The sequence below is a fragment of the Gymnoscopelus microlampas genome (assembly GCF_963454915.1).
Source record: "Gymnoscopelus microlampas genome assembly, chromosome: 22".
NCBI lineage: Eukaryota > Metazoa > Chordata > Actinopteri > Myctophiformes > Myctophidae > Gymnoscopelus > Gymnoscopelus microlampas.
The window spans coordinates 22,795,444-22,815,911 of NC_139959.1; the positions used below are offsets into that span (position 1 = coordinate 22,795,444).

Below are 20,468 nucleotides of genomic sequence, written 5' to 3' on the forward strand. Positions count from 1 at the left end.
CAATGGTTATTGAAATTCATTCAAATTAAGACAAAAGAATGGCTTGGTCCCTTGTTTTGGGTTCACACTCAAGACCTGTAACTTCTGCTTCAGAACAAAAGGCAGGAACTTCAAGGTGTGACTGATTAAATCAAACTGTCTTCAAATCTCCTCCTGCTAGCTCTCTGACTTAAATAAACATGTGAAGGCTAGACAGACTGGCACCCATGTTGTTACTGGGGCCGTCTCTCCCAGCAAATGGTCAACCTTTTGCTCATTTTAACCTTTTAAATAAGTCAAGTTCTGGCCTATTTTATGTATGATTATGTTATGAAATATACAGCATAACCCCTCTCAGAAGACTTATAACGTCTTCTGTAAATCAGAGCTTTAGGATATATTTCAGCACAAAATCATAATCCAAACCTCTGCCTGGGAACAACCTGCAAAAAGTTAGTGTACGCAATACCCCTCTTGATTGTAGAATGGTAACCTATACAAATCAAAAAATAAAACCAAAACCTTAATTTTTAAAATCAGCTCCATCTGTATCTCACTCATTGGCTTAGTTCAACTGAATAAGATGTCTATCAACCAAGGCACGTTTGTGTCGCGAACCACATTCGTTTCCTCAATAGCTAGAGAATCATTTGACAGATCCAATATATATAGTCGCGGCATGCCACTCCAGTCGTGTTCAATCTCAATTTCTCCCCGAAAAGAATACGAACGAGTTCGCTTCTTGGCCAAAGTAGCGACTCTCCCACGCGTGCACTCGTGGGTCGTAATCTCTCAAAGAAAAACCTTGATCTCAACACAACCGGGTCAGCACATCACAACAATACACTAGAGACCAGTCAAATTATTAAACCGCCATGAATGAAGCACAAATCAAATTTAACCTTTGCAATAAAATAAAACCAAAACAATTCATCAAATAAACCAATTAATATCAAGCATAGTCTGTATCTCATTACAACCTGCAGCAAGCATAGTCAAAAAAGACATCAGGAATACATTACGACATGTGGTTTACAAGAGGCTCACGCGCTTACAGAAGGAACTTCTGTATTTTTTTCTTTTTTCGCCTATACTAACAAACGCAATCTTCTTCTTGTTCCTGTATTTATGGAATGTTCAGTCATTGAAGCAAAAAACTGTTCACAGCTTGGGACAAGGGAAAAAGAAAAGGGGGGTGTGGTGAAAATGATGAAGCGTGGGGGTGTAGTGTCATTTTCCAATGACACTTACTGGGGCATTTCTCTGTGCTTGCAAAAGGCGTGTGAAAACTTACACGGATCGCCAAAAATCACCCCTCCACTGAGAGAGGGTATGGCAACTTGGTTGAATCTCCAAGTCCTGCAGATCTGGATTCTGGAACATCTAGCCGTCCGCTTGACGTCTGTGGCTCTATCCTTCTGCCGTCGTGTAGTGTTGTAGTTCGATGAGTAGACAGATGAGAAGTTGACCTCAGGTTGAAGATTCACACCGCCCCTGGTTTGCTGCTGTGGACGAGTTGCAGAGCTGAGTGGAAACGGTAGACCTTCTCGTCTTTTGCAGTCGTCTCCTAGATCTGAGGCCCCGTCCCCTTCTGGATCGCTATCAGGCCACACCCTGGTCTCCTGTAGAGCTGATGGCGGGGAGTAGAGTCCCTTCCTGGTGTAGCTGTCTCACTTTTGGCAGCAGGAACAGTGATGTGTCGAGGTTGTCACTTGTAGCCGCTGTCATCCCGTGTGGACCTCCGCCGACATGATTCGTTCGACCTCTCCTCGACACCCAGTTCTGACAGCCTGATTCCTCCTCAGCATCTCCCATTCTTCCTAGCACGAGAACATTGGGGAAAAACGTCCCTACACTATCCTAAGAAGTAAAACATGCACCCCTTCAAGTCAATACACTCACACAAGAGGTGTTTCTCATTCACTCAATTTAGTTCATGCAAAGGTATTAGTGTAGGTCACGAAAAACTCTTAATTAAATATTGATCTGGCCTATGAACTGGTCAGTTTGTTCCTAAAAAATACTATGTCCAAAACCCCAATTTTAAATGTTCCCTTTTATACCTCCCCTCTTGAGACATAAGGCCATACTAATGGACATCATGTCTCATTAAACCCCAAAAGATCAGCACTGAAGTCCCAAAATTACAAAAATGTTATACTGTGCACTGTAGCCACAGCTAAGTTTCTCCACGGTGTCTCAGTACTGACAACAATTTACCATTCGTGTATGACGCTCACCGAACCAGTTTACTGGATCTGTCCCAATCCACACCCTACTGTGGAAAATGGCCAAACAATTTAGTCCTAATTATTCTTATTATCGTACATTGTCCTATAGCTATACTCGAAATGAGCAGGAAAAAAATACCAGTGTCAAAAAACGAACAGCATCTCTAGCTCCTTCCAACAAACCATCCTATACTAGGTTAAAACTTTGTTAAATTTAGTCAACCACCTGAAAGCATATTAGACTCTATGCTAAATCTCAATTAGAATATGGACAGTGACCGCCATTATGTTTCAAAATAGGTAGAAAATGAAATTGTGGCTTCGCTTTTTTTTTTTTTTTTTTTTCAATGGTGACTCAGGGTTTTCTTTTCTTGTCAACAACGGCATATGTATTCCATCATTGCCCTACGTCACCTGTTCCAATATGTCCAGCTAAAGTAATGTCTCTGTACGTTTCAACTTTTGAAATGTCTCTAGCCATATATCTTCTTGTCATCCATACGGCAGGGAGCAATAACTGAAGTGTGTTGCCCGGATAGTGGACAATCTCGTGCAAAATGATTCACCTGATAACATCTGTAACACTGCTTGCCCATGGCTCTAGACCATCGTTTGGACATCCGTCGTAGTCGACATGCACCTTGCGGTGTAGGTACAGGGGGCACCCGTGGCACAGACTCTGAATCATCCGAATGTATGTAAGGGGTGGGAGTCTGCTGTGGTGCAGACTGGTAGCCTTCTGGATGGGGGACCAGCTGTTGATACTCTATGTGCCCCTGCTGCACACAGTCAGGGAGCCGCCAGGTCGGGCTGAAACCTGGTAAAATCTGTGGGGTACCTTGTAGAAGAGCTGGGGCTGACCGTGGAGCAATGGGGTTGACAGTCGGTGGTGTCTGGTTACACTGCCGCCAGGAATGTCCATGTTTCTGACAGATGTAGCACGGCCCTCTGACGGGACCTTCATGATGTCGTCGTAACGGCTTTGGGCTTGCCTGTCTGTCACCTGCTTCCTGGGCACCTGCTGTACCTCTGCTCTTCGGGTCTGGTCTCGCCATATCAACCACTGCTCCAGCTCCCAGCCCGTCACGTAGTCCATTGTCACTGCAATGCCCTGTGTCCAGGGCTGACAATTGGTCGATAGGTTCCTCACCCAGTGATGTAGTGGAATCAGAAGATATGGCATTCTTTCCAACCGGCTTCTTACTGGACCGCTCTATGGCAGCCAACCTGGCTCGACTTTGTGCATAAGCCTTGTTCAATTTTTCACCTCCTTTGAAAAATAATTTAAACACAACATTCTCCCTTGTCTCTATGTCTAAGCAATCCTTCTGATATGCTCTAGCAAGCATTCCGAATGTGTCAATAATTTTTGGGTCAAATATGCTGTCTTGTGGCCAAGGATTGGAAGGATGCAACAATTTGTTCTCCCATATTCTTAAAATTGTGCTGATCACATCAATAAAGGAATCCTCTTGTTGTAAGGAGTGTTTCTGCTGTACTGATACCATAATTGTTGATCAAATATCCAACTGATATTAAACCACAATTATTATCACGTTACTTCAACCTCTATAGGTATTCCCCTCTGGAATCAGATTCTTCTTACACTATACTATGTTTTATATTAATTTTTTCTTCTAAAAAATCACACACAAATCATAAATGTGTCGAGTCCACAACGGACCTCTGTCAGTACGTTAAGAACAGTTTTGAAGGAGAAATAATATAGGAATATTACAATGCAAGTGTGAGGTGTCTGTACCACTCAACACACATATGAGTCAACCCAATAGTGTTGCTCCTATATCCTAAATGTTTGAATTTGTATAAATGTGTAAGTCTGGTCAATACATTACTTTAATCCCAGACATGAACCGTCCTCTATTAGCCAGGACCGGAAACAACTCAACCGAATTTGGCGCTCCCCTCCCACGGAAAACTATGAACAGACATGAACGGATTAAATTAGGAACAAGGAAGTTATTCATGCAACACAGACAAACAATATTAAATCATACAGCACAAACAAACAACATTAATCAAGCATACTTAACAGTGAACTCACACACAAGAAACACCATAGAACACCAATAGGCTGAATAACTGTTAGACAACGACTGTTAAAAGAAGAAGGTAAGTTCTATAAGTCAGAAATGTTAAAACACAAAAGAACACAGAACCTCTCAAACTTCTCATTCATACCGTGAGCATGCAACCTTTGTGTCGACCACCAGGTGAAGTCAGTCCAGGTGTTTGGATGCGTCAACCACTGGAAGGGGCAGGTTCATAAATAGAAACCACTCCCACTGGAAGATGCGTCACCAGACACTAACCTAAATATATCTCTTAACCACCAGAGGGCGATAATCGACAAACTAAAATGATAACCCAATGTTCTGTAGTTCTGAGTTCTACCACAGTGGCAGAAAACTACAACTCCCAAACAGTCCACTTGGAGTAATAAACTAAAATTGAATTCACTTTAGCAAAATAAGAATCACCAATATCTCCCCGTTGCAACAATTCAGACGCTTTTTGGAATAAGCCCCCAAACCCCTGCAATTAGAAAGATTGAGAAACTTCTACTTAATTGTCCTCCCTTTTAGCCTTTTATTATAACCAAACCCTAAATACCCCCCTCTGTATTCAATCAAAAATATAAGCATCACTTACGATCCAATAGCCAACCAAAATGTAATACTTCCATGAATTAAAACACACAGATCGTATCACACCTATAGTTTGACCTATAATTAACATGATTTGTCCAAATGTCGCTACAAAACGTTACCCCAATAATCGACCCTTAGCGTTATCTAAAAACAACAATGACCCCGTCGAATCCCCTAGCGTCCTAGGTGTGTTGTTTCTCAGAAAAATAGCCATACGTCAATAAGGAGGAACAAAATTATAGTACTTAAACATTTAGTTAAATTATTAAATTAAATCTGTCGTGTATAAAACACAAAACGGACCGAATTCAAATCTTTTTAACAAATCTTTTCCTTTATATTATCTTAGTATTACTATTATGTTAATACTAAACACCATACTTTAGCACAAATTGAAATAATTATAATCAATCTACTCCTACATGCCATTATTACACTAACAATTATTTTCGTCCCTTTTTTCAACTATATTTAACACTCCAAAAATATCATCTTCGTTGATTTTAGGCCTAAATAATCATATCTGTGTAATTTCAACCTAAGTCCTTAGATAATTATTTCATACTATTTATTTCAGCTTCATCATCCCCACACGACACATAAAACAATTGAAATGTGACGGTAACGAATCCCAACTCGCCAATAATTCACAAATACAACCTATTTAAACAATTGACAATGGAACAAGCCATCTTCCTCAATACTGCTAATAAACTCCTTACACCTAAAAACAACGTCAAGCCTCAACCTTTTTATCAAAAACGTACAACTATAAGTGCTTCAAATCATCACAACAGACACAACCTTACTTAAAACACAAAACGTCAGACACGTACTTGAACACACCTACCCACGGGCTTATAAAATCAAATCCACAGAACCAAATTATCTACAAAATGGAAATACAACGAAATTAAATAAAGACCCCATCCCTCCTCATGCATAATATCGGCCAACAATAAATTAACGAAATACACTGCTACCACGAAAGCAGAATAAACCGCATAAAAGAGTTATTGCATAAATGTAAAAAGTGTAAAGAAATAAAGAAATCAAATTTAAACCACACAAACCATAGCCGTGCCAAGCTAATCATCTTCCCTTATCCAAATACTCAGCCAATTTCTCGTACTTAGCATCTTGCAAACATATTAGACTCCAACCCCTATATGCCTCTTTGACAAAAATGGCAGCTGAATGCGGTCAAAACTACAGCGCCTTGTCAACATTTGTTATTTGTAAGGTTACTTGCTTATACTTCCGGCAATGGGTCTGGAATATATTCACTACTAACTGTCTCGCAATTGAACTGAAGATTTAAAGAACATGAAGATAATTAAGCGTAACTTGTTTAAAAGTTTGGAAAACGATTATGAGTGCAGTAAAAACAGCCAAAAAGAGAACAAAGGAAACAAAAGAAGATTTTCAGACTTAAAGGGAACCACAAAGCGACTCCCAAAAAACTACAAAGCAAGATGGCCGCAAAACCGCTAGACCACTGTAGCCAAAATACTTAGAATTCGATCTCAACACCAAATGTAATCACCAAAAGACAATTATTACACGTTGAAGCCCCAATAATATGCCTCACCCGTGTGACTAAGAGAGGTGAAAACGATCGGGCCTACTACAAATCTAATCATAATAACCCAACAGACCAACGTGCACAAGCACCACACCACAGTGTAATCATGAATGGGATACGTAGAAAGAGAAACCTATTATTGTCGGTTACTGTAACATGAAGTCCTATGATATTGTTATAAATTAACCAGGCTAATTATCTTCCCCTCTGTAAATACTCAGTCAATTACTTGTACTTAATATCTTGCAAATATATATAAAATATATCCACCATTAACTGGCTTGCAATTGAACTGAAGATTTAAAGAAAACCAAGACAAATAAGCGTAAATATTGAAGGCCTATTACATAGATATAACAGGCATGATTAGAACATGACTCCGTGTTCCCCAAAATGAACAAAGACATTGTAAATAATATAAGGACTAGCCAAGGCCAGCAAGAAAGAGAAGGGGAAAAAATAATAATAACAGAAAAAAATACAGACATGAGCTGTATTTCACCAAAAAGAGCACAATGGAAGAAGGAGAATTAGCCAGCCAAATTTACATGCTGAGAAAAGATAAGCCTTAGTGACATTCACAATAAGAGCAAGTTTCAGCAGAAACATAAAAGTGTTTGCAGAGCCACTTAACCAGCCCCAATCATAAACGCAACGCATTTCGCATGTACTCCTAAACAGAAACCAAACATAATTTCATCAAATATCATCTTTTTACTTCAGCATTCGCAATGCTATATTCCTGGCCTACACCAACACTTTCCCCAGGGATAAAGACCGGGCTTAACGAGTCGTTAAAAAACACATCGCCACTTTTTCATCCATCGCCCTTTACCTCCCGAAAAAGTATCACCTGTAGCCGAACGAATGATTCCTCGAATCATGCCTCTTCCTCACATCTAAGCACAGACATTTTACGGGCGTCTAGCACTCGTGGTCTAGCGCGCGCCGGCGTCTCCATGCGCCTGTACAAACGCACAAAGCTGATAACCGGGATCCATGTAAAAAATAAACATGGCATTTCAAATGCCACACATAGGTATAACGGAGCTGACTTATCCTCTCACACTCGGGTAACATCTAAAATGTATCTCTCTTATCCCTACACGGTAGAACACTACAAAATACTTCATTCATACGAATTCAACCCTATTCTGCTATACTACTCAACGATTTGATTCGACTAATTGTTAGACTTATGCCGAGAGTAAAATTCATAATCACAAATACCTTCCATTGTTCCCAAGACACAGTCAAGGCCTCGAGTGACCGGCCCTTACGCCAGCGTGCCACTATGAGCACGTATTGAGGACACACAGATTGCCACTAAGTCCCCATACCATTATTACAGTTAAATTTTCACGGGAAGGCTATAAAAGCGAAGCCCCAACTTTCAATGCCTCAGTTCTCAATATCGCAACAAGGTACGTTTAAGCCATATTACACAAAAGGTTCTGCATCCTCTTTATGCGCATAACCAGCATACCAAATTACACATGTGTTGTACTGCCGCTAACAAGCCGTGAGCCCATATAGAGCCCCTAAACCTGTATTATTGTACTTCAAAGTACCCATTATCCTCACGGCCTCCCCAATCCATACATCCCCCATAAATGCGCACGTTGCCACGAATGCGTACACAGAATACAACAAAACAGGATCTTTAACGAGTACCCCCTCAGATAAAACCATTTCACAGAAATGTGGCTATAGTAACACTCACCGTTTGAGCAGAACAAAACTCCACATATCCAGAAAAAGTCCTCCTAAGGCGGATAGTTAAACCGTCTGCCGAACAACGCCAACTGTTGAATATTTTGTGTAACACACCGCGGTTAAAATAACGTGGAATAAACGCAAGCCTTTAGTGGGGATGCAGGACAAAGGAGACTAGTCCGTGGTGATAAGGTTCCTCCGTGTCTTTATTTGTCGACAAGGAGCATAAAGGTTACTGCAAAGGGTCCAGGATTAGCAGCACACCGCTGCACACAAAGTCACAGGTTTTTATACACAAGATTCAAAAGACGGTCCTTGACTCCAGAGCTCCTCCTCAGCCCTATTTTCAACCAATCACAGACTGATCCGTCGTGGCCCGAGCGGATAGCCCACTGCATTTTAATAGGGTCACACAATGCCTTGAAATCAATTCCACAATAATATGCTTTCAGTACAGAACCACATTTCACAATTAAGTTTCATTATGAGATTAATACTCTGCACATTATACACTTTAAAATGGTACCAAGAATCATGTTCTCATTCATCTGTAAACAATAGTTACTCAATGAGGCTTTTAATAACGCAGGAATCCATTCAGAGTGGAGACTTTTACTTCTCCTGGCTTCTACTTTAGTTAAAATTACATAGGCCATAGATAAAGACTTTGTTCATTTTACTTCAGTATATGTTTTCACCCAGAATAAATAATCTTTTAGGAGTAACTTTGTGCTTTAAGCCAGTTGCTAAAAACCTGTACGATTATTCACACAGGTATGCAAAATGAATCCGAGCAAGAGGTGACTTCACAGCAGTTTCCCAGTTGCCTTGTGGCCACCCGCCTTATCACAGGGGAACAATGGTTATTGAAATTCATTCAAATTAAGACAAAAGAATGGCTTGGTCCCTTGTTTTGGGTTCACACTCAAGACCTGTAACTTCTGCTTCAGAACAAAAGGCAGGAACTTCAAGGTGTGACTGATTAAATCAAACTGTCTTCAAATCTCCTCCTGCTAGCTCTCTGACTTAAATAAACATGTGAAGGCTAGACAGACTGGCACCCATGTTGTTACTGGGGCCGTCTCTCCCAGCAAATGGTCAACCTTTTGCTCATTTTAACCTTTTAAATAAGTCAAGTTCTGGCCTATTTTATGTATGATTATGTTATGAAATATACAGCAATAGTGTTCCAGTAAAATTGTCTGTCCACCCCTTGGCGCCTTCACTTCCTATTTACTTGTTTATCCTGTATCCTGTAAAAGTTGTTTCGATGAAATTGGTATCCCAACCTGAACAAATTATTTCTGTTTATTGAAGTGCTGGAGAGAGGGGAGACCCCTGCTACTGAACACAGAATGATTACTATATGAATATAGAGCAATTTATTTTAACAAACTAATATCACTTGCCCTACCTTAAAGTCCGGACTAAATAACATAGGCTAATTTTCCTACTTATATTGATCCCAAATGACTGGCCAACAGCCCTCATAGCATAGTGGAGCCCATAATTGCTACTTAATCGATTTGTTTCTGTCCAAAGTGTTTTTTCCCCCCCATGCATCTGTTATTAGTTGCCATTACACATTATTGACCCCCCGTGAAACTCCTCCCTGCCAGGTGGTTGATGACTCGATCTGTGTATCCTAGAATGAGGATCTAGTATGAGATGAGACATGTCTTTTCTGTGTCCTCTCCCAAGGCCAAACAATAGGGGTAATCTGTGTATCCTCATACTAGGATACACAGATTAAGTCATCAGCCACCTGACAGTGAGGAGTTTGACAGGGAGGGCTTTACGCGTGCGGAGCATAGATATAGAAACCTAGATACCTCATTGGCCTCTGCAGTTCATTGGAGCGACCTGTATCGCAATACCCTTATATTGCTTCCGCCCCTGGTCCAAGGAAGTTTTTCCCTATTCGTGTGTGTCACAGAAGGGGGCGTTCAGTAGGCCTCTGATTGGCCTACCGAACGTCCCCTTCTGTGACGCACGCGACTGAGGGCGGAAGCTGGTGCGCGCCCGAGATACAGACGCCTCAGAGCCAGAGGAGGCGTCTACCTTTATATGTCTATGGTGCGGAGGACCACGCTATCCCTCCCAGTTCTGCTTCCTGCTGAACAGTCGACCAACCTGTTGGTGTCGCCAATGCAGCAACAGAGGACCCTCCCGAGCCGGCCTTCCACCTGTGAACATGGCCAATCGGCTCTGTGCTTAACTGTTGTCCCAGGGTTTCATAAAGTGGCATACCCGTTTCCTGGTTCAGATTGATTGTGTATAGAAACGCATGACCCCTTCATGCGTTTACAGTTCACTAGCTCCTGAGCCAAACAAACAAAGTTATGGGAAACCCAAGACAAAAAATAAAAGCAAAGGCATGACCATCTCCGGTTTACTTCCTGTATCTGCGTGAAGTAGTTGGCCGCCTTTTTAGGAGACCGGAAGCAGGTTGGAGTATTATTTTCAATGGAATAGTGAACGTGAACACCGCTTTTGAACCATTCTTTAGCCCCATGGTCACTGAACTAAATATTGGACCCAATCGTCACAAGTCGCACAATCTCCCCAAGATTTTCGTACTAAATGGCTCTTTTCAGAGAGACAAATCAGGACAAAATGTACTTTATTGTCGACATTTGATTTCTCTGTCCCAGCAATACAATCTTGTGGGATATACTGTAGCACCAGTTCTGCCGCCAGACGGTGCCCAGTTAGGAGACCATTTGTAAGATTTAGGAAACGGGTATGTCCCCTTCTGGAAACTTGGACTACAGTTAAGAACGGAGCCTATTATATTGTGTACAGTATATTTGAGTGCGCCGCGTAAGAATCGAAACCCAGTCTCCACTTTGGTGTGCATGAACTTGACCCCTGTGTCACCCGGATGCCAACAATTTGAATCTTAACTGGGGTTTGGAACCGTGTGTTTTTTTTGTTTTTTTTTACAATAAGGCATGATGACTCTGTGCACATCATGACATGCAGCTGGTGCCCTTTTAATTTATTTCTTGCCCTGCTCCTAAGACCGCCTGAATCCGCCACTGCTTTTCAATTCTATGCATATAAAGCGCCATTGTAAAGTCCCGTAAGGGCATTCATGGCTGATGCACTGCATGTATACCTCAAATGAAACTCGTCAAAGGAACCCATCCATTGCGCCGTAGATCCTGGGGGAAATTAAACTACAAAGGACCCTGATAGGACAAAGATGCCCTCTACAGATTCTAAAGGTGCCCTCTATAGATTCTAATTCACTAAGTGCATGGCCTATTAGCCTACTATTAGCCTATATTATAGAAGTCTTATTTTATAATGATCCAGAGCCTGCATTGTTGATGATAAACAATTAGCCAAAATGTGAAACACTTCATGGGTTTACCATCTACTTATTTTGATTTGGTTATAAAATACTGATGTTTGATATTCAATAGTGAACAGACTGACCAAAATGGGATGTGACAGCGCAGCGTGTTGGAGGGATAACGGGGTTAGTCCCAGCCTCCTCTTTAGTCAGTGACAGGGCGATTGTGGTGGAGAGCGGAGACAAGCAGCTGCACTACCAGTGGGATGCTGCTGGTCTCAGTGAAAGGTAATGAGATTAGCGGTTCACCCTCGTCTGCGTCAGTGCAAAGGGGTCAATCGCAGGATTATCACTCTTTCTTTGGAGGTTACAATTACAATACATTAGTTTATTACAAAGTTTGCAGATTTCAGATTTTTGTCATTTCCTTTTAGAGGGATGTTTGCTACCTGTAATTAGGGTTGTCAGAGAGGAGCGTTCTAGCAGAATGTCGCGCAGCGTGTCTGGCCTTGGGACCGAGCCTGTCCCAGCCGGGGAGCGCTGAATGAAGCATCTTCCAGTGGAGGGACGTGGAGCAGGGGCCAGCAGTGAAGTGACAGAGTCTGGGGCTCTGGTCCATTAGCCCTCATGCCACTTGTTAACAACAAAGTGGGTGATGATGGCACAGCCGGCACAGACGACACTTTGGCTGATGGAACGACTGATGTTTATTCCTTGATTAAGGTGAGCTGTCCAAGTTAATTTGAACTAAAATGATTTAATGCTATGGCTAATTTGCTTTTGGTCCCAGAGAATGATATAATATTGCTTTTTTTGTGTGTCCTCAAATTAGCTGTTGTTGGGGTATTTGTCAAGGCATTTGCCATAGGATATCTGGATTAGAAAAATATATTAGATATGCCAGTGTTTGTTGAAATGCTACAGTAAATGCAGAATGGTTTCAGTGTGTCTGCTTTTAAAAACATTTGTTTATTGTATCAATGCTGGAAACATGGCACAATAATGACCGAACTTAAGCTGATTCAGTTTATTTTTTCTTCTTTAATATAACAAGAATATATAACGGATCATACACTGCAACAAATGCATATTATTTTGAGGATCACAATTTAAAACGCTGTGATCCTCTTCCCAAAAATAGTCACATAGGTTACATTAAAAACGATATATCATTCCATATAAAACTATAAACGAATGCAAAAGAAAATAAATCTATTTATTCCTCTATATATATCAACACACACACTTACTGTACCTTCAATGTACAACAGTACAACATGCACAGGCTACTTGGATACATAACTACACTGCCCTATTACATCCATAACATGACCACTCCCCTATTACATCCATAACATAACTATGACACGACCCTATGACATCCATAAATGCATCAGCATTCATTCTGTCCTCACAATGTTCTACTTTATCTGCTAAGACAAAGAAAACGTATTTTTACCCTGTGGGTGAAAAAGCACTTTCGCTGAAAAGAATTGTCTTGGTTCAGTGCATCTCCATCTGAAGTAGGTCTGTACGATGGAAATGCCAAGATACGGTCTATGTGGCATAGCTTGTCTCCTGGACATATGAATGTGGTCTGTACTGCCTTGCTTGTTCACACATGCCTGGGTCAGTTATGTGTGGTAGAGGCATAACTTGAATGCTAGAAACTGTAAAGTTGTTTAAAAAACAAAAAATGATTACAAAGTAGGCTTCAGTCCTCAGTAATTAGTTTGTTGCAATAGCTTTGTACTAAGATATTGCAAGAATCAAATTCTGCAACTGCTATTGGCAATAGTGTATGATATACGTATGTATTATAATTATATATTATGTATATTAAGTTTATATTATATCGCGTATTACATGGCAATACATTAGATATTAGATATGCCACGGGACACTTGCATTCTAATTAGGACTGCAAAAGGTCCTTTGGATTATCTAAAAATAGATTGATGTTAATCAGATTATTTCTGATATTTGTCTGTATCAAAGCCACACCGTCTAATCCTCCAGGGCTAAGCCCTGATAGGCCTATTAATTGCTGCCTGAGGAAGAGATACAGTAGCACTTGAAACACCTTGTAAAGTGTCTGTGTGTATAATGGACTTATTGTGTCTGAAAGCTTAAGAAAATCTGCAAAGGGTGTGTACTTAAGGCTTTCATTTAGACCTGTTGCAAACCTATACGTCTTTATACTTTTCAATCAGTTTTGCCATGTCCGCTTATTATAAGCGACTTTGGGCTTGTTTTTCTTCAAAGTCGCTTGTAAATATTGTCCGCTGCTTTTTTTTGGGCTTGTTTCTAAAGTGTAGTTGTTTATTTGGGCTTGCTTAAACAATATATTATTATTTAAAGGGCAAGACCACTTTGGTAGAGGTTTGGGTTGTGTAGTTACCTTGCCATGATGTAACTCCAAAGGTGGACAAGAAATAAATAATTGCTCGATTGATTATAAATTGGTCATTCTAAATATGCTCCTCATTGACTTACATTGTACGCTAAAACAGTCACTCTTTTAGCACATAAACATACGCAAACCAAGTTGATTCAGACAATGTAGAACATCTTTTTTTTAGGAGCATATTTTGAATTATCAATTTCTAATCAATGGTGCAGTTATTTTGTATTACCTCTACCAAAGTGGTTCATGTCATGGACCCCCAAATTTATATGTACCGTATTTGTCCCTAACCCCGCCCCCCTCTGAAAATGTTTTGTGCCAGGGAGTCCCTTACCAGATTTGTGTTACAATGTTTCAAAAACTTCCAAATAGTCCACATTTTATAGCCGACTAGACCTGCTGGGTGCTTATTTCTCTCGCAAAATCTGACAACACTGTTTTCAATCCGGGACAGCATTTGTATCACAATTTAGATGTTGCTATATATACATTATATATATTTATACATTATATATAGCAACATTATATACAGTATATATTTTTTTAAGTTTTCAGAAAACTGAAAAGGCATTTTTAGAATCGGCCTCGGGTCGATATGGGTTAATAAACGAGTGTTATTACAACTACCATGCAAGTGTTGTTTGGCAACTAATTACACACTAGCATTCTGCGATTAGGGTTCAAGTGGTTAACTGGGTCAGATTTATTATCATTCATTATGGAGATCATTGTAGAATTAAACGTCTCAGATTAACAATGTCTGATTAACAATCGACTGCCTTTTGGTTCAGATTAGGCCACATAGGTTCATAGTGTAACGACCCACAGTGCAGCGCCCCGAGATTAAACCTTCAATCCACAGCTCACTAGTCCGGCCAACAACCCCCTGCGCCAAGAAAGCTAGCGCTCTCAGTGGAGGAAGTTATGGCCAGATATGGGGACGCTACAATAGTTTCATAGGTTTGGTATTTGTAGTGCGTCCCCCATCCAGTTATTACTCTGGCCCGGGGCGCAGTCCGAAGAAAGAGAAAAAGAAACAGAAAAACAAGACAAAGAAGACTAGACTAGGATGACAAGAACTCAGTCACACTGTCTGTCAGTTACAACATAAAGTATATGAGCAACCTCTGCTAAACGGCACAAGACCAACTACTACCGTGATATTCAGTGTATGACATGTAGGCTATGAGTGAATTTCAGTGTTGAAAAAAAGTAAATATTCAGGGGATGGGATCATCTCATCCCAGTTTGTAACCACTAGCATTGACATTAGGCTTATATATATCGCTTGGCTGGATCCAAATCAAACGCACTCTCCCACAGTGAAACTAATGGCTTTGAATCTTACTCTGCATCTGTCCTATTAACATATGACTAATATTTGTGAACTTGAACGCTACTCGTCTGTTTATCAGTTTATAAATATGGTAGAACTTTCCCTTGGATTCAATTTGCATAGAAAAAGAAGGTGTAATGTTATGTACACTCATAGAGAGACCGTCCTCAACATTCAATGTTGGTTTATTGTCATTTCTTGAGAAATGGGGTGTGTGTGTGTGTGTGTGTGTGTGTTGGTTTATTGTAATTTCTTGAGAATTTGTGTGTGTGTGTGGCTGCCATGGCATGAAGCTCAGCAACATCAAGCAGACAGCTGCAAAGCACAAACGTGCTCATCGAAAGGGTGATACGTCCACTCAGACATCAGGTCTGGAGTTCAAGTTCACCAGTTGCCAAAAAATATGTTGGTCAAGGATTGGCTTATGTGGACATCAACGTGTCTGCCTCACAGCAAAGCAAAAGATAGGACCCCAACTAGAAACTCTTCCTATTATCTGTGTGTGTGTGTGTGTGTGTGTGTGTGTGTGTGTGTGTGTGTGTGTGTGTGTGTGTGTGTGTGTGTGTGTGTGTGTGTGTGTGTGTGTGTGTGTGTGTGTGTGTGTGTGTGTGTGTGTGTGTGTGTGTGTGTGTGTGTGTGAGAGAGACAACCCGGTCATTTACAACCTGACGTGGAATTGTTGCCACCCACAAGAGAAGTTAGTGCTATGGAGATGATATCCAAAGCGCCCTCCCGATCATAAAACGCAGTGTGTGTGGACATGGGCCCTACATGAAAGTCCTTAATATGTTTGCAGCGTCTGTATGTTCTGCTGTTGTCTCTGTGCCGGTGTCTGTGTATTTGTGTGTAAGCCAAGTTAGTGTAGCCAGCCGCTAGAGATCCCATAGCCTGCGGGGCTGTAACCATGACGACACATCGCACAGCCTGAACTCCGAATCTCCGGTCTTTACACAAAAGCGCTAATAAATGGCTTACATTTAGCATTTTGGGAAAGGGAAAAAAGCATGTCAATGTCTGCATGTTCAAATGGTCAATGTCCGTGTGCAAGTTCAGATCAATTGCTTAACACACTGAGGAGAACCATGCGGAACAGAGTGTGCGACTGACGGACAGAGGTGTGTGTGTGTGTGTGTGTGTGTGTGTGTGTGTGTGTGTGTGTGTGTGTGTGTGTGTGTGTGTGTGTGTGTGTGTGTGTGTGTGTGTGTGTGTGTGTGTGTGTGTGTGTGTGTGTGTGTGTGTGTGTGTGTGTGTGTGTGTGTGTGTGTGTGTGTGTGTGTGTAAATAAAAATTTGTAGGAGCCAAGTCTATTGATGATCCTGAAAAAGTTGTTTAACGTTCTGCAGGATATAGCACAGATTCTCCAATACGTCTTCCTGACGTCTTCTCTTGTACTTTTTTTTCACTCTTCATAACAGTAACCTGTAAGCTGATTGTATGACATTCTGTATAGTAGTGTGTATATCTGTCTGTCTCTTATATGTCATCAAGATTTGTGTGCATGGGGATCTCATCTTAAACAAGCTCAGTGCTTAATGAGTCTCCCAGTTTAGTAGACCTTGTATTGTGAATTTTGTACTTCCATGTACTGATGTTCTCATGTCTTACTAAATAAAGTACATCAATCAGGAGGGAAGAAATACTGTAGGAAGGTTGATGCAGGACCTTCATGGTGCTATGCTAATAATAAGCCAAGTAAATAAGCTACTCTTTTTCACCATGTAGCTGGACAAAAGCTATATTGTGACATTTTCAATGGCACATGAACCAAAATAGCACAACAGGTCAGAGGAGCTTTGAGTGGAGTGTGTCCATCACATCAAAGAGAGAATCATCCATCTCCATCCACTGGTCTACCTCTCAACTGATGAAAGAGAAAACACACCATGAGAGCCTGTGCTCTTATCAGCCAGGTACTCGAACATAAACACAAAAATGATCATTCATCATTCATACGAACATGGAAAGACTTTCACCATGCCAGCCTGCCTCCACTAGTCTCAATTACAAAGACACTTCTGTGCACAGAACACACATTGGAAAACTTCCTACTGCACTTAATAAGTGACTTTAACATGATCTAAATAAACTGTAATTTCTTTCTTTTTCTAAATTTAGAGTAGCAAATACTTTTTTACCCCCTTTTTCGCCCCAATTGAGTCATTATGCCAATTGATTCCTCCCCACACACTGTGTTCTGTGTTGTCACTGCTGTTGTATCCTACTGACTCACCTGCCAGTGAGAAAACCCCAACGGGAGGACGTAGGGCCTTCATCCTCCTCCTCCCGACCATTAATCTCAATGAATTCAAGGATTCATGGGGTGTGTAATTGATAGAAAATAAGTAATTTTTTGGGTGAACTACTCCTTTACGTTTACCCATCAGCCATTGACTGACTGTGAGATTAGGCGTTCCCAGACCAGCATGGAAATATATTATACCCCTCCTTGTCCTTGGTCTGCTCCGTGGCCTGTTCCCAGCTGGGTGTGCCTGGAAAACCTCTCTGGGGATGGGATCAGGAGGCATCCTTACTACTATACCGTATTTTCCGCACTATAAGGCGCATCTGAGTATAAGGCGCACCTTCAATAAATGTATTATTTTCATATATAGGGCGCACCGCATTATAAAGCGCATCCGCACTATAAGGCGCACTGACAGTGCGCCCTATAGTGCGGAAACCAAGGGAACCAATATTGATACATATATAAGGCACATCGGATTATAAGGCGCATCCGCACTATAAGGCGCACTGACGGTGCGCCTTATAGTGCGGAAAATACGGTAGATGCCCGAACCACTTCAACTGGCTCCTGTCTATGCAATGGAGCAGCGGCTCTACTCCAAGCATCTCCTACAGTACCTAGATGACCTCCTCATCCCATGGGAGATGCCAGCCACACCCTCCTGAGAAACTCATCTCTCAACTCTCTTTTTTGTCACTGTGGTGCAGTACAGCACCCAATAATGCTTTTTAGTTATGGTACTTTATTTTATTTAACACTTTTCACTTTTACTGTTTTTTTCAAAGATGTATTTTGGGGCTTTTATGCCTTTATTTGACAGGACAGTAGGCTGAATGGGGTGAGAGAAGGGAAGTGACATGCAGCAAAGGCCGTCGGGATCGGGAGTCGAACCCACGATGCCCTGTCAGGCTCCATTGAGCTTAGGTGCCTCGACCGCTAGGCCGGCGGTCCAGGCCTACTTTTACGTTTTTTTAAACGATGTGTTAATTTTTCAGTGAACCCCTTCAATTATGGCACAAAAAAATGTTTTCTTGCATTTGTAGCCCCAGTTGGTTGTAGTCCGGTTGTGTGTAAGAAGCCTCTCCATTGCTGTCTTAACCCCCATACATACAGGTGGTGGCATGTTACCGGCACTTGGCCTCGTGTGTCGGCAGCAGCGTGGACAGCTTACAACTTCGGGACGAGCTGCGACAAACGCGAGAAAAGGCCCAGAAGTTGGCCGACACCTGCTGTCAGCACCTGACGTCTCGTCTCCGCGACAAGAGCCTGCCCGAGGATGAACGTAAGGAGATGGAGCTCCTGTGGGTGGCCTTGTCTTCCAGCCTCGAGCTGCTCCACGCCGACATGTGCAAAGTCTTCAACATGGGCGACATCTTTTCTATGGCCAACGCCGCTGGCCGTGTGCAGACTGGCCTGGAAGGTAGTTATATCATACACACATTTTTGTGTGTACCACAGGAAGCACATTTAACAAATCGTTGCTGTCGGGCAGGAACCTCTTGGCTCCATATTTCAACTTTTTGTGTTCTTTGGTAAATTAATGCCCTACTTGATCATACCTCAGCGTCACTCAAAAGTAACAGATCTGCAAGCCCGAAACATGGCACGAAGTGACGTGTTTTGAGCTTGTAGATCTGCTACTTTTGCTATTTTTGAATCCTGAAAAGTAACTGCTTTGGACATATGAGGTTTCCACCCGACAGAGACGAAATAAGAAAAGTGCTATCGAACTGTACATTATGAATTCTACTGGTGTCATCCATTATCCATCCAGTCATGTACCAATAGAGCTCATTGTGGGTGATCCAGAATTGCAGTGGTTGGTTCTCAACCCCTTGTTCCAGGGGATCCCCATGCAGCAAAATTAGTTCTTTGGAATTTCGCATCGCTATGCAACGCGTTGTGAGCTTGTAGACGTAGATCTGCTGTTTTCAAAACATCTCTAAACATTCTGTAACTTTTTGAATATTTTAACAACAAATGTTGTATCGGAGTCCCTGGTGCAAAATATTTTCAGATGGGGGTCCGCGGCCAATTACATTTGGGGGTCCTCGACATGAAAACATTTGAGAACCACTGGAGCCACATGGGGTTAGGTTAGCCAAGGGACCCATGCAGTGAAACGTCTCTTTGAATTCTCGTCCTGCAGGGGGCGGCAGTGAGGTGGCGGCCCGGGCCCTCAGCCTGCTGGACGTGAACCAGATACAGGCTCCTCCCGAGGGCCTGGAGGTGCAGGAGCGCGGCGCCATGGAGCAGGAGACCGCCCTTTTGGACCACATGATCGAGGACATGGAGATGAAGGTGAATGTCCTGCGCTGGACGGTGGAGGCCCGCGGCCCGCTGCACGTCGACCTGCCGCTCGACAGCACGGACAGCGCCTCCCTGGGGCTCCCCCTCTCCGTGGAGGAGGCGGAGGCGGTGGAGGCGGGGGTGCAGCCGGGGCCCAAGCCCCAGTGTCAGCCCAGTCAGATCCGCATAGCTTTACTGTTGGGTGCCGTCGTTGTGGTCGTGGCCACTCTATCTGTCTGTATTGTCTTCTTCAAATGAGGACAACCTGCACACAGTCAAATCTTTAGTGTTAATTACTGCACACACACCTGCGTGGAAACAGACATATGCATGGGCTGGCACGTGACTCCTATTCTCTGACAAACCCGAACAAGATGCCATGGGATTATGCCAAAGCTGCCATATACTGCTGTCAAATTAACTGACAAATCCAAATAGATGACATGCAATTAATGCCGTGGAAATGTCATGTCCACATATACAATGGAAGAAAAAACTTTTTTAAATTCTGCTTTAAAAGAATATCGAGACATTTTGGAAACGGGCTCTTATACACATTCAGTGTAATTTACAATTGTCAGAAAAAAACGTATTTTTTGTTGATGTTGGGAAGATGTAGGTGTTGCTGCCTTTTAGTTGCACACTTGATCCACTGTAGGATGGAGAATTTCCTCTTTCAATGACCCCTTACATTTTATTTCATAAAC

General features: G+C 42.0%; 1 protein-coding gene across 1 annotated transcript; it reads left to right on the forward strand.

Annotated features, from left to right (window-relative positions):
- Positions 1-12,111: 12,111 nt before the first annotated feature.
- Positions 12,112-20,019, forward strand: rgs9bp (regulator of G protein signaling 9 binding protein; the record flags this gene model as incomplete). Its single annotated transcript, XM_084048137.1, has 3 exons — positions 12,112-12,207; positions 18,586-18,892; positions 19,622-20,019. 3 exons carry the CDS (start codon positions 12,112-12,114, stop codon positions 20,017-20,019), a joined length of 801 nt encoding a protein of 266 aa, XP_083904263.1.
- Positions 20,020-20,468: the final 449 nt, after the last annotated feature.